The sequence below is a fragment of the Phyllopteryx taeniolatus genome, chromosome 10 (genome assembly GCF_024500385.1).
Source record: "Phyllopteryx taeniolatus isolate TA_2022b chromosome 10, UOR_Ptae_1.2, whole genome shotgun sequence".
Classification (NCBI taxonomy): domain Eukaryota; kingdom Metazoa; phylum Chordata; class Actinopteri; order Syngnathiformes; family Syngnathidae; genus Phyllopteryx; species Phyllopteryx taeniolatus.
Genome location: NC_084511.1, coordinates 21,216,934 through 21,231,829, shown reverse-complemented (window position 1 = coordinate 21,231,829; position 14,896 = coordinate 21,216,934). Strand labels below are relative to the sequence as shown.

The window sequence follows — 14,896 nt, the reverse complement described above, 5'->3', positions numbered from 1 at the left end:
GCTACAGTAATTAATAAAACTATTAAATCATTATAATATAAAACTATGAATATTTTGTAATTAAATATTTTGAAGGGTTAGCCTTAGAGGCTTTGTTTTTATTAATACATAATAATTTCCAAACAACTTGGAAATTTTTATATTATTGTTGGTGCACTATGTCCATCATGTTTAGTTGAGTGTGCCTCGCCGTTTAAGGTGGCTAAACACAACACAGCACTTTGGACATGCATTAGTGAGGTAAAAATGAATAAGCGGTTGAATCTGAATGTAATTATCAATCCAAAAACCTTTCATGCCATTTTTTATTGAAGAATTCTTATACATTCTAGCAGGTACAAAGTAGAAAGAACGCAACCTTAATGCTGACCATCTAAATCGCACACTTGGATTTGTTGATGGTGTTTTCAGCAGACTTGGAGCCCAAAGACACTTTACAGGTGTAAGCGGTGTCCGTGTTCCAGTCGGACGTCTCCACGGTCAAATAGCTGCTGATTTTGTAAGTGTGGTCCGCTTGTCGCAGAGCAGTGCCGGTCGAGACGGCGCCGCTCACCGGAAGGCCGCGAGCCAGCCACGTGACGTCTGCGAACGGGGACGACTGAGTGGCCACGCAGACCAGGGTGGCCTCTTTGGACTGGAGGTCGGCCCTTGCCGGTGGGAAGACTGTCACCACGGGGGCCGGGAGGTCAGAGCCTGGAGGGAAATGATTAATTTGGTTGTGTTCGGTTTGAGACCCAAGGCCTAAGGTACGACGGTGAGACACCCTCCCAGTGACCCACACATACTAAAATACCATAGAGCATGCATTGCCATAACATTGACATATATTATACATTGAAAACTGATGACGAAGACGACAACATATATGAATTTACCACAATAAATATGCCACCCAAAAAAAATTGACTTGCCACATATTGGGCCCCCGACCCCCATTTTGCGATCCCTGGCTCTCATGTACTGTATCAGAAAAGGCCTGCGTTGATTAATGCTTCCTTTTGATTGGTAATATTTTAATCTGAATAGTTTGCGGTGGTGTACAAGTGAACTGAAGCATTCTGAGAGGTGTTCCCAATATTTAGTTCCTAATAGTCATCAAGTAAAATATAAAACAAAGAAAAGCTTTAAAATGTCAGTTTTATCATGCATATAGCGAAGGCATAACCACACGATTATAGTATATAGTCAGAGTAAAAAACTAATAAATAACATAGAAATCAACAAATTAAATACATGTATAAATCATGCATAGCAAAGGTAACCCTACCCTACAAATATAAATGTAGTCGTGGTGAAAAAAAATTCGGAATAAATAAAATATAAAATGACAACAATAAGTAAATGTAGCAGATAAATAATAAATTGTATCATGCATATTGAAGGTAACCACACTATTACTATATAAAGCCAATGCAAAAAAAAGCAGAATTATATTTAAAAACAATTAAACAACTACATATACCACAGAAACAACAAATATAAATACCAAAGGTAACCATACTACTAAAATGAATACTGTAGTCGTTGTAAAAAAAACTAAATGAAGTATAAAACAATGAAATAACACTAAATGTGTCACATAAATCTGAAATATTTTGTTATCATTTATAGCAAAAGTAATCACACTAATAATACGGAAATTGTGGTCGTAAAAATTAAACTAAGAAAATCCATAGATTATTGTGTACATCAGTAACAAGTACAAGTAATCACACTGATAATATAAAAATATATAATTATAAAGCTGAATAATTGAATATTTATTCCGCTTTTTAATTTTCATAATTTACTTATGTAAATAATACAATTAAATATATCATAAAACCAAATAATTTAATACACTTTTGATGTATACAATAATGTATGGATTTTTTAGTTTGTTTTTAATTGATGTTTTACAAAAAAAACATCAGTAACAGTATATACAAATTCATCTAGCATAGTATGTAAGAGAAAATATTGATTTTAAAGAAAATAAGATTAAGATATGATAAGATTGATTTTAAAAGAAAAATAATGTTTTGCTGTCACTCTGCCATGAAATAAAATGGTGACCATCACTGACAAATACTGGAATAAAAAAGTGACGATGCAAACCTAAAATAAAAGATAATATTTAAAAAATTAACAATATTTGCTAAAATACATTCAACTGGAAATTTGTACATTACTAGATTTAGGAATGGGCTGAATTCAAAGGACTTACTTGTCACAAACAGCTTGGTTCCTCCTCCGAATACCACAGTGATTCACTTTGTGCTCACGGCTGTACAAAAACGGACACAACTGAAGACTTCTCAACGTTCACAACGGCCCTCTTCATGACATTTGCTTTTAATCCCAAACAGTACTGGTTGGAAATATTCACTCCCGAGTCTCTTATCTCCACTTCGGTGGTGGTGGAAGTCCACGTTTCAGTCAAGTGCTCACCATGATGGGAACATCCCTCAGAAGAGCATCTTGATTGCGAATCTTGGAAGAGTAAAAGGTCGGCCAATTAAAAACAACAACGCACTGGGATCCGGAAGAGACGGTACAGCTTCTGACATAAAAGATATACTGTATGATTAAGGCTATGTTCCCACTGCAGGTAAATTAAGAATTTTTTTTTTTGCCCATACCAGTGAGGATAAGCGATACCAAAAATGGATGGATGTGACATGCATTTGATTTCTTCATGTCAATGGGAACAGTACATTTTTTTCAACTCTTTTGACTGTAATGCCACTGCGCTAAACATTTACTCCTCTGTGCAGCCAACTGAAGCATCCTTCCAATCCAGCCGAATCCAGTTTAACATCCCAAAACTGCACACCTTGTTGCTATCTTAAGACCAACAAGCTGATAGCCAGTGTTCCTTCCTAGGTAATAATCCAACATGTGAAGCAGATACAGAGCATTTCGGCTCGACACAAAGCGGAAGTAAGAAGGGGCAGTTTCTGTCACCCAATAAATCACCGTGCTACAGCTACACTCGCAGAGATGTCCCATGTGCTACAGTAATACTCAGCAGAATCTCCTGCCTCTGCCTGTTTAATGATTAACTTGTAATTTACGGGGGAGGACGTTTGAGCACCGAAACGACTTGAGGTGAATCCTGCTCCAAAGGTAGGAGAGGAGTGCGTATGGTAATAATACAGAATAAACTGAGGAGCGTCTCCGGGAATATGTTTATAAAAACTGACGACATAGCCATCATCCCTCTGAATGTTGCAGTCCAAAACAACTTGTTGTCCTACAGGAACTGTCAGGACCACCGGCGTCTGGGTCAGCACCTTGGCTGCGTCGACATCTGTCAAAGAACAACAACAACAGAAATCAACATCAAGAACAACGATGTGCTGTCACCCAACTCGAAAATGTCGTCATGGAGGGCAAATGCCAGAGAGCATCTCACAAGTCAGAGCGGCGATGAGAAGGTAGAAGGTCCCCAGCATGGTGTCTGCGAGCGGTGGGGAAACGTCAGGCAAGCGGGTCAGTGGAGCAGCGCTGAAAGGGGCCTGCAGCTTTTAAAAGCATCTGGGTGGGGCGGAGTGAGGTTTGGCGGAGGCGTCACACTTCACTGATCAGTGGCAGCCTGTAAATATTATACTTGGACCTTCAGACTTAATCCACCACTATTATGTCGCAGTTGTAGAAACCATTCATACTATACAAAAACACAACATAACAGCATGCAACGCACGTCATCTGGAGCAGTTCAGAATCAGTATTTGTCCACAAATGTCAAAATCATGAAACATTTAAATAAAATATACCAAAGTATTGAATGTATTCATGTGTGCAGATTGCTATGGATACGTTTTGCTACTTGAATTTGACCAACCAATCAGAAGAAAAAGGCTGATGTTATTGTGAGTTAGTTAGCTGGCTATATGAGACAACATTTGAAATCTGATTTGTTAAAGAAACAGTCCCATTGTGAAAAGGATAAGTTACATTGGTCAGCACTACTGATTCCCATATCATTGTTTGATCACATCAAATGACAAATTCGATGAAAATCCAAAATGAAAAGCAAATGATACTGTAATCCCATAATGCATAGCGGAACTTTACTGAGTGACACAAGGCCATGGCTCAATCTCCAATAAATACATTCAAGCATTAGGAAAGCGTTGCTTGTTGCCCCTATAAAGCGTAAAAACACATTTTAAATCCATCTTCTTTCTCCTTTCACAGACTATTTGTGCATGTCAAGGCAATAATTCTATTGATTTTTCAAGAGTATTCATTGCTGATTGTCTACCTCAAATCAAGAAACAAGAATAACCTTTTTTAATCTCATTGCAAGAATCCAAATGAATTTAAAGCATATCCATGGCAAATTGTCAATTTTAAAGCAATAATGGTATTAATTTTCAGTTATATCAATTACAAGTTGTCCATCTCAAAGCAAGAATAGCATTGATTTTTCAGAATATCCAGCAGAGGACGTTTGGGGTAGCTGAGGAACATGTTGATTGTCAAGTCACAGTTTTTCAATTTTCTTCAAACTTTCAGTGCCGAAAGCAAGAATCCCATTGATTGACAGCTATCAGCAAATTGTCAAAGCAAGAATCCTATTTGTCTCCACGGGTGTTTGATGGAAATATGTGTGAGACAGCTGAAGCGCATGTGCCTTGTCGGCTCAACAGTTTATTTTAACCACTCGTCTTTAAACTTTCAGTAATTACTGTAGTAACCCAGTCCAAAGCAAGAATCTTTTAGATTTTCAAAGGCAATAGACAAGTGAGGGCGTTGTTTGTTTGTTTTTTGTTTGCTTGGTTTTTTTCTCAAACAACATTCAAATTTTGAGGAATTATTTACCCATTTCAAATCAAGAATCCTGCAAACTGTCCGATGCTTCACAAACTTTACATGTATGCACTGCAGTATCCTCAACTGCACGCCACAATGCCCTCCTGTGAGTTACATTGCTGCTTGTTGCTGCAATGATTTCCCGGGGGCTTCCAGAAAGGCAGTCAGAGTGAGCTCAGTGTCATTTGTGTTTGTGATTTGTGAAGTGAAACTTGTCTGCTTCATTTACATGGAGCCAAAATGGAAAGGGGGGTGCGTGCAGGTGCATCCTGGGATGGCAGAGAGTGGATGCTTCATTAGCCGAGCGTGGAGACTCAGTTTCTGTTGCGTCTCTCGTCCTGTCTCACCTCCTGCATGCGATTAAAACCCAGTTTAGTTCACATCTCATCATAAATGTTCATTATGTGACGTAATGGCAATACAGGATTAATAATAGTTATCACATAATGTGCTCACTTTAAAGTGATGTTTACTTACTATATATATTTACTGCATAAAGCAGTGATTCTCAACTGGGGGGGTCACAGATTCATTTTGGGTGGGTCACGGACAGGTAGTAAAGATTTACAGGGGTTACGTGACAGTCCCAACGTATAACTTACTATTTATCATTTGATTGTTTTGATATTCATGGTTTTTCATATAAATTCTGAATTTACTGTAATTGTGACTTTACTACTACAGGTTAGTGATAGAGTATGACATGTTCCAATTTATGTACAAATTTGTCCACTCCATTGTAAACTGAGGACCCTCTGCAGTAATGTTTAATATGCATCCAAGGGTGGATTTGCCTTCTATTTGTAAAATAAAATGTTAAAAGGCATGCTAGAAAGGTTATTGCTTGGGCTGTAACAACGGTAAAAGTATTTGTATGTGGAACATAGTAGGTAAGGAACGTTCCTAAAAAAAAGAAAAATATCTACGCCAAGATACAAGTGAAATTTTGTGGTATTTAATTTTACACTATTCATTTGTGTACATGCAGTTGTTGTTAATACTCAGTTTCTTTATAAGGTGCTCTGACAGGTACTTTGGATGAAAGCATAGTGTACCTAACCTTTAAAACTATGGTTCACATGTTTTCATAGGTTATGTTTTTAACAATACATGTTATGTTAGAATAATACATGACATGTACGAGGGCAGCAGAACAGCGGTGAGGTGTGCTGTAGGTGTGACAGATGAATTAAAAGTGGACGTGGGACTGCATCAGGGATCAGCCCTGAGCCCCTTCCTTTTTGCAGTGGTGATGGATAGGCTGACAGATGAGGTTAGACTGGAATCCCCGTGGACCATGATGTTTGCAGATGACATTGTGATCTGCAGTGAAAGCAGGGAGCAGCTGGAGGAACAGTTAGAAAGATGGAGGCATGCACTAGAAAGAAGAGGAATGAAGATTAGCCGAAGTAAAACAGAATATATGTGCATGAATGAGAGGAGTGGTGGGGGAAGAGTGAGGCTACAGGGAGAAGAGATAGCAAGGGTGGAGGACTTTAAATACTTGGGGTCAACCGTCCAGAGCAATGGTGAGTGTGGTCAGGAAGTGAAGAAACGGGTCCAAGCAGGTTGAAACGGGTGGAGGAGGTGTCAGGTGTGTTATGTGACAGAAGAGTCTCTGCTAGGACGAAGGGCAAAGTTTATAAAACAGTGGTTAGGCCAGCCATAATGGACGGATAAGAGACAGTGGCACTGAAGAGACAACAGGAAGCAGAGTTGGAGGTGGCGGAAATGAAGATGTTGAGGTTCGCTCTCGGAGTGACCAAGTTGGATAAAATTAGAAATGAGCTCATCAGAGGGACAGCCAAGGTTCGATGTTTTGGAGACAAAGTTAGAGAGAGCAGACTTCAATGGTTTGGAGACATCCAGAGGAGAAATAGTGAGTATATTGGTAGAAGGATGATGAGGATGGAGCTGCCAGCCAAGAGAGCTAGAGGAAGACCAAAGAGAAGGTTGATGGATGTCGTGAGTGAAGACATGATGGCAGTTGGTGTTCGAGAGGAGGATGCAGGAGATAGGCTAACATGGAAAAGGATGTTGCGACCCCTAACAGGACAAGCCGAAAGGAAAAGAAGAAGAAGAAGATGTTTTTAACAGTACACTTTCTTTATTTTTCTGAAATTATATAAAAGTAGGTCGGAACGTCACAACAATAGAACAGGAAGGAACAGTTGAGAAATAGATTTTTGATTCGCCAGTATGCAAGAGAAAGTAACCAATTATTGCTTTGGCTGGAGTTAATTCTTTTGATTATATTTTTTAAATAATTTTATCCCCCGACACACACACACACACACACACACTTGTTTTATTAGCAATCCCACGCGTGTACCTGGAGGGACACGCCCCTACTCCAATATTACTGGCTTCAGGACACGCACATCTGCCAGATGGGAAAATATGTGACTTTATTGTGGCGGCGTTATGTTTCCTACTAACCCTAACACACCCAAATCCTAAATGTAATCCATCCTAAACTGCCTTAGTCCCAACCCTAGATTTAAACCTAACCATAACAAACTTGGTTTTTATTTGGTACAAATGTGTGATACATGTTTGGAATGGTCATGTCGTTACATTTGCGGAGCAATCATACAATCATATTGCAGCAGGGCCAGTCTTGCCAAGAAGTCGGGTGGGCTTCCCAAGAACCTCTGCTCCAGACTCCCCCGCCCTACTCTGTCGTGGTTGTCGCTGCCTGATGACGTCCCCCTCTCTGTTTTTACTATGGCGTCTCCCTCTGCTAAGTGAGAGACAAAATGTCGTTTTTATAGCAGTTAAGGCGGTCACAAATCTAGCAAAACAACATATTTCTCAGAATGACCAATAGAACGTCGTATTTCTATGACCCTGACGTGGGTAACTTTCATTACGGTGAGTAACAATGGTTGTGTTGGCTAGCGGGCCTACAAAATGCAATGGATGCTTTATCAATTTTTGGCATTTTTTAAAAATATGTAAGCACGCTTGTGTAGATTTTCCTAATTTGTTCTCGATTGTTTAGTCGCTTGTTCATTTAATATGTGAAGATGGACACTCGCTTTTTCCAGCGCTGTTGGAAATCTAAATCGAGATAGAAGAGTAGAATCGTGTGCCGAAAACCCTGATTGTACTCCATCTTGAAGCTTTAATCGTCACAACCTTAACACAAAGTAATGAACTTTTCATTATTATAATTTTTGTAATGTTTTTTTTTATTTTTTATTTTTATTTTAATAAAGGTGCTGGTCATCCTATGAAGCCTCACCGATTGTCCCTGACTCACAGCCTGGTGCTGCACTATGGACTCTATAAGAAAATGATGGTGAGGTCACAATGGCTACAGGATATAATTCAACTCTAAAGTATAACTGGATCCAATTTAGGAGATACATAAGTGGACTCCGTTAGGGATCGAGCCAGGCTGCGATTAGCGAATTTACACGAATAATTGATACCCCCCCCAAAGGTGATATAATTTGTGGTAATTGATATTTATAATTGCCTATATTAATAGTTTATATTGCAAATATACCACAAACTATGATGCTTAAACACTTTAGTAGCATTTCATACACTTACAAACATCTTTAAACATTGCTCTACTCTTAAAAATGCATTAGTGTACAGTACAGCATGTCTATATTTGTCATTGCTTGGGAAGCATCTGGTTATTGCGGCTGTAGTTACTGCCCCTTAATGTGTTCCTGTAAATTAATGACTGCTCCTTACAGCACAGACGTGTGTGGTGTGTATATGTAATGTCATGAGTGAATTCTACTTTAGTGCAGTAGTGAGCAGGTTCATTTAATATCGTCAAGCCCAGTTATGCCGTAGCATAGCCTACATTAGTCATTTCCCTTTGTTAACATTTAGATCGGTCTGTGTTAGGGCTAGACGATTAATTGATTTTATCGTTTATTGTTTATTGCAAGAGCAGCACCAGCAAGACAATCACAAGTGCTTGAACACTAGAACTTGTAACGTACAGATTTATTATACACATATAATTTGTTCATACAAAACTTCATATAAAAAATATTAGTGTTGTTCGCTATCTTTCTGCTGGTGTGTGTTTGTTTTGGCTGAGATGCACATGTTCGTGACAAAATTAACATCTTAACATCAGATGTTAAAATTCTACTGTACTAGCACTAGCGACATGACCGAATAGATTCCAGAAATACTGTACAGTATTTTGCCACAGAAATAAAATATTTTTTTAATAGTTTTTTTTTAAATGTTTTAAATTATTTTATTTTTTGTATTTACCACGTCATAGAAAATAAATTTTCTGCTGATTAAGGGAGGGTTATGTTCTGAAAAACAAATTCTGGCAAATTTGTGATTGCAGAACCGCAAATGTGCAGGGGTCGACTGTATAAATTTAAAAGTGTAAATTCTTCACTATTATGAAACTATATCATATTTGGATTTTTTTTGCAGGTGTTTAAGCCATACAAAGCGTCCCAGCACGACATGTGCCGTTTCCATTCTGAAGACTACATTGACTTCCTGCAGAAGGTCAGCCCCAACAACATGCAGGGCTTCACCAAGAGCCTCAACACATTCAATGTTGGAGACGATTGGTGAGTGTTCACAGCTAACCATTTAAACATCCATCCATTTGCGATAGCCCTCCTCATTATGGTCGCGTTTGAGTTGGAGTCTTATCGCAGCTGATTTTAGGCAAGAGGGCAAAAACGCCCCTGACTGGTCCTATCATCAGAAGATATTGCTCAGAATTAGACTCTCGCGGTATATACCACACTGAAGAAAAGGAAAACAATACTACACGACTAAAGGTGAAACGTTAGGTGAAAAACATGGCAATAAAAATAGTCATAACCACATTGGAGTAGTGTTTAGCACGTATACGTCAAACTCAGGCCCGGGGGTCAAATTTGGCCCACGATGTAATTCAATTTGGCCCGCAAGACCATATCAAATGTGTATTAGAGCTGGCCCGCCAGTATATAGTACATGCGGCACTAATATTACAAATCCCAGAATGCTTTGCTCGTGTTTTGGCCCATCAGTCTACACTGGCGAGTGCCCCTTCCCTTTTTGTTGCAGTCGTTAACAACTATGCTACCAGTCTCCTCGAGCAAATTTACACTTCCCCTTCCCAAAAATGGCCAAACGAAAGATGGAAAATGGTTAACTTCCAAGACAGGTGGGAGGCAGATTGTCTGTTCACTAAAGTAAAAGACAGACCTTTTTGTCATGTGCGGAGCAACGTGGCTGTAGCAAAGAATATAACATAACTGAATAGGTTTTTTTTAATGCCCTTGATCAACTCCTCGGCAGGGATTGCTAATAGTTTGAAGTTTGGATTTTTATTGAAGGACATTCTTATTTTTTTGGGTTGTTGGCCTTTGAAAAAAAGATTTACATAAAAAAGAAAGGTAGTTGGAGATAGATAAATAGAAGATAGAGAGAATTCATGTTATCTATTTAAATACAAAACAACAAACAAATACCACTGATGTCTTTTATTGCAAATTTGATTTCTCTTGTTTATAATATTAAAGTTTATTTATTCCAGATTCAGTGTTTATGCAAAATTTAAGTTTGTTGTTGTCAAAAGATAAACTTTAACGCTACATTTCTGCAGAGAAGGATTGTCCCAATTTTTAATTTTGGCCCACCGTGAATTTTAGTTTGACACCCCTGGTTTAGCACATCTGCCTCACAGTCGAGAGGTCCTGGGTTTGAATCTTTTCTCTTTCTGCTTTTTTGGGGTTTTCTTTGGGTACTTCGGCTTCTGGCCACCATCTATATGTGCCCTGCGAATGGCTGGTGACCAGTCCAGGGTGTACCTCGCCTCCCATCCAAAGTCAGAAGCTTTGTGCATTTTTCTCTGCATTTTTGTTTGCATAGTTATTGAGCTGTCGTGTTGTGTTTGTGTGTCTAAGTCCGGTCTTTCCAGGTCTTTTTGAGTTCTGCTCCAGATATACAGGAGCCTCATTGCAGGGCGCCACTCAACTCAATCACAAGGTAACAGGCACAACTTAGTTTGTGTAAAATGTATAAATGGATGGACATTGTTTGTTTAGCATTTATCTGCCTCACAGTGTTTTTTTCTTTTAACACTTGTTACCTCATAGTGGTCCTATTTTATCTTCCAGATCTGTGACATAGCTATCAACTGGGCCGGAGGATTGCACCATGCCAAAAAGTTTGAGGTCAGAATACGCATCAACACAAAAGCACTTTCTGACAATCAGCCTTTGCAAAGGTAATAATTCCCATTTTTGACTGACACTGTCAGGCGTATTTATTGACCAATGTATATTAATTGTACACTATTATATTGTAATGGGTCCACTGATGTAGCTAAATAAACTAAGCAAAATATTCGACACAGGACTCATTACACAGCACTCCACTATTCTAAACTACATCCACAATAATAAACAGCGCTAAAAGAGACTATGCATTTTTTTTACAATTTTTAAACAAGTCCCAGATGTTTTGATAATGTCTGTGACACACTTCCGTCAAAATAGCCCAAGGATGAACAATTATCCCCACTCTTTCGTAACAGTTGGGTGGAAGTGCAGAAGGGCTCACTCACAGCACACATTTTCTCAAATAGGCAAATAAAAGACTTAGAAGGTTGTTAAATTTCACACGGGATGGTTGGGCAGCCACCTCAGACACTATTTATATTCAAGCAGTTGAAAAATAAATGTTATAAATATGTCCCCTAAAAATTAATACAGAGCATTATAGCCTTTGTATAGGCAGAATCTTGCATATTGCTAAGTGTACGTGTACGTAAGTGTACGTATGTAATGTTGTGGTCGGTAAGTGTATATGTTTTCATAGTTGTTATTGTTCATTAGTCAAATATTGGCTTACCACAGGGCAAAGCTGTTACTGTTGTGTTTGCAGGCGTCGGGATTTTGTTACGTCAACGACATAGTCATCAGTATACTGGAGCTTCTCAAGTAAGGCGAAGCACAGTGTGATGTTGCCTCTGACTCTTCTGTATCACTCTACATATATTCAACACTGTGTCCGTTCCAGATACCACCCTAGGGTCCTGTACATTGACATAGACATCCACCACGGCGACGGCGTGCAAGAAGCTTTCTACCTTACTGATCGTGTCATGACCGTGTCCTTCCACAAATATGGAAATTACTTTTTCCCGGGGACAGGTGAGCGCTCCTTGCAGCGTTCTCAGAATGATTAAATGCGGCTTAATATCCTCCGGGGGGGAAAGTCAGTGGACACTATTGTCATGTTACCATGGAAGGCAAGCGCCTACACCCTCACAATGACATCCCCAGTAGAACTTGACGAGAGCTTTCCAGTCATAAGTTCAAATGTATTCATTTTGGGCTTTGAAGGATTTATTTGAACCATTTTTTTTTCATTCAACGCTGGAGTGATTATACATACTGTACATCTTCAGAGGTTTTAAAATGAATTTATTTGAGATTTTCTGTCCTTTAAACCTGTTCAAAGACATACATAAAGGCTATAGTAGGTGACCTTGAAGGTGGCAATTTTAGAGCAGGGCTTTCTTTTCTGGTCAGCACCCTCTCAGTCGACGGGAGGGGTGTCCAAACTTTTTCCTCAAGGGTCACATATAGAAAAATCAAAGGGTGCATAGGGGCCGCTTTGAAGTTCTTGGCTTTTAATTTATTAAACATGGTAAAATCAGTCTACCATGCAGTTTTACATTGTTTATAAATTGAGTTATATTAAAAAATATATACTACATGAGAGCTTTCTGTTAGGTGGTCTGAAGCCCTGTAACCCATTAGAGTACATCCGTCCCTCTTTGAGATTGTGTGCTTGTTTCTCTCTGCAAGTGTGTACTAATGGAGTGTGTGTGTGTGTGTGTGTGTGTGTGCGCGTGCATGGTTGGTTGAAGGTGACATGTATGAGGTTGGAGCAGAAAGTGGCCGCTACTACTGCCTCAATGTTCCTCTTAGGGACGGCATTGACGACCAGAGTGAGTTACACCACAGCATAAATACATCTGACTGTTTTACAGTTACATTCTTCGACTGTGTGTGTGTGTGTATGTTAGGCTACAGGCAGCTTTTCCAGCCAGTCATTAAGCAGGTGGTGGATTTCTACCAGCCTACTTGCATTGTTCTGCAGGTAGGCCAAACATTTATTTGCATCTCACAAGGTGTTCACCTAAGTTTGATTTACCAAAATGTATTATCCCCCCAAAAATGTACTGGGAACAGAAAAAGGGCTTCCCTGAAGCTGGAAGCAGACAGTTGTCCAAAGTTTCAGGGGCAACTGAGAAGTCTCCTTCAACTTTTGGTTGATGAATACATGCATTTAGCGTTACATTTGCTGAGGCAGAACCAAAATTGACGCATTCCATAAATCTTTCAGTGTGGAGCAGACTCTTTGGGCTGTGACAGGCTGGGCTGCTTTAATCTCAGCATACGAGGACATGGGTATGAATTGTAAAGTTGGTCGCTACATACACAGCTCTTCGCATTCCTTTTTCTTTTAAGTTGAAGTGTTTTGTGTGGTCGTGCAGCGAGTGTGTGGAGTTTGTGAAGAGCTTCAAGATTCCTCTGTTGGTCCTGGGAGGAGGCGGATACACAGTTAGGAACGTGGCTCGATGCTGGTAAGTAGGATCCACGTGGGACATTTGTCTGAGGTACAATCAGCTTACAGCATAGAAATTAAGCACAATATGCTTTAAATAGCTCATGAATTCATTTTAGATACACTTTAACTCTGCTTTATTGCAACATAGGACCTTTGAGACATCGCTATTATTGGATGAATCGATCAGCGACGAGCTGCCGTATAGTGGTGAGTTACTGCTTCCTCTCTTCTGTTGGGTTCTGATAACAATGGCAATCTACGTTGAGGGTATTTTTGGGAATCTGGCACCATCTAGTGGACAACCCCTGAAGCCATTTTGTGCTAATTAACTGAAACTGTGTACAGTAATCATGTCAAGCATTTCCTTGTGTTCTTTCCAGAGTACTTTGAGTACTTTGCTCCAGATTTCACGCTGCATCCTGATGTCAGTACCAGGATAGAAAACCAGAACACCCGACAGGTGTAAATCCCGCGCAGTCGTTGTTACGGTGTCACACATGCATCCACATTCTCTTCAGTGTGTTGTTTGTGGGTGCAGTATCTGGAGCAGATCCGTCAGTCAGTGTTTGAGAACTTGAAGATGCTGAACCACGCGCCCAGTGTTCAGATCCACGACGTCCCCTCGGACATGCTGAGCTACGAACGCACTGATGAGCCCGATCCCGACGAGAGAGGCGGCGAGGAGAACTACACACGGTCAGAACACACTAATTACAAGGATAACAAATAATGAGTAGTATGTAATAGTATGTTCATTAAATACATATTTGAAGTTTTGTTAATGACATCACCTCTCCACAGGCCAGAAGCAGCTAATGAGTTCTACGACGGTGACAATGACAACGATAAAGAAAGCGATGTGGAAATTTGACCTGTCTGAAGGACTTGAGCAATTTTCCTGCTTTTAAAAAAAATATGAGGTCACTGACAATTATGATGGCCACAAACCATCTGAACTTTTTTTTTCCCCACAAGGACTTGACTGCATTTTTAAATGTCTCTTTTTGTGATCGTGTTCATATTTTGTTAGTGAGAGACATTGTCACCTGGAACACTTTATTTTTAAGGTTTGGTCGCAACCTTCGCCCCCCCCCGTATTTTTCTGTATGTTGATCTGGGTCATGCGCAAGGTGCTGTTCCAAACACAGTTTAATGTTCAAAACTTCAGATTTACAATCCAAGCCTGTGACAGCATCAATACCGTTGTGAAGAAACATATTTCATGTGCCTTTCTGTTCTCAATGGTTTTACATCAACTTCCATTTGTTGCTGGATTCTACAGAAGTGAACATCACAGTGTAATATACAAATACAGGTCACGATATATATAAGGACTGCAGGTGTGCAGCGGTCAGATGTTTGTACACTGTGTAACTTGTTTGGCTGATACAATTCAGTCTACGTTTTATTCAGATTGTGCTTTTGATATTTTTTTAAAATAAAACATCCAAACACCTCTGTTTGTATGTTCAGAATGGGACTCGCACCACCACCACCGTCAATTACTTTCTGATCAAGATGT

At 39.5% G+C, this 14,896-nt stretch overlaps 2 protein-coding genes across 5 annotated transcripts; one reads left to right on the top strand and one right to left on the bottom strand.

Annotated features, from left to right (window-relative positions):
• Positions 1–287: 287 nt before the first annotated feature.
• LOC133485077 (immunoglobulin lambda-1 light chain-like) lies at positions 288–3,543 on the bottom strand. Of its 2 annotated transcripts, none has more exons than XM_061788421.1 (4): positions 3,398–3,543; positions 2,964–3,292; positions 2,207–2,240; positions 288–693 (listed from the first exon to the last, which is right to left on the bottom strand). In XM_061788421.1, the coding sequence occupies exons 1-4, from the start codon at positions 3,435–3,437 to the stop codon at positions 374–376; spliced, it is 723 nt and encodes a 240-aa protein (XP_061644405.1). In that variant the 5' UTR covers positions 3,438–3,543; the 3' UTR covers positions 288–373. The 2 variants fall into 2 exon arrangements, with proteins under 2 accessions (XP_061644405.1, XP_061644406.1); XM_061788422.1 differs by having other exon boundaries at positions 2,967–3,292.
• A 3,941-nt stretch (positions 3,544–7,484) lies between these two features.
• On the top strand, positions 7,485–14,830 carry hdac3 (histone deacetylase 3). 3 transcript variants are annotated; one of them, XM_061787383.1, is made up of 15 exons: positions 7,485–7,674; positions 8,022–8,104; positions 9,226–9,368; positions 10,698–10,779; positions 10,911–10,967; positions 11,680–11,735; positions 11,815–11,948; positions 12,671–12,751; positions 12,830–12,903; positions 13,150–13,214; positions 13,301–13,390; positions 13,523–13,581; positions 13,755–13,834; positions 13,913–14,070; positions 14,176–14,830. In XM_061787383.1, the coding sequence occupies exons 1-15, from the start codon at positions 7,620–7,622 to the stop codon at positions 14,243–14,245; spliced, it is 1,287 nt and encodes a 428-aa protein (XP_061643367.1). In that variant the 5' UTR covers positions 7,485–7,619; the 3' UTR covers positions 14,246–14,830. The 3 variants fall into 3 exon arrangements, with proteins under 3 accessions (XP_061643367.1, XP_061643366.1, XP_061643365.1); XM_061787382.1 differs by having other exon boundaries at positions 7,486–7,674; positions 12,794–12,903; XM_061787381.1 differs by having other exon boundaries at positions 7,486–7,674; positions 12,671–12,903.
• The last annotated feature ends 66 nt before the right edge of the window (positions 14,831–14,896 follow it).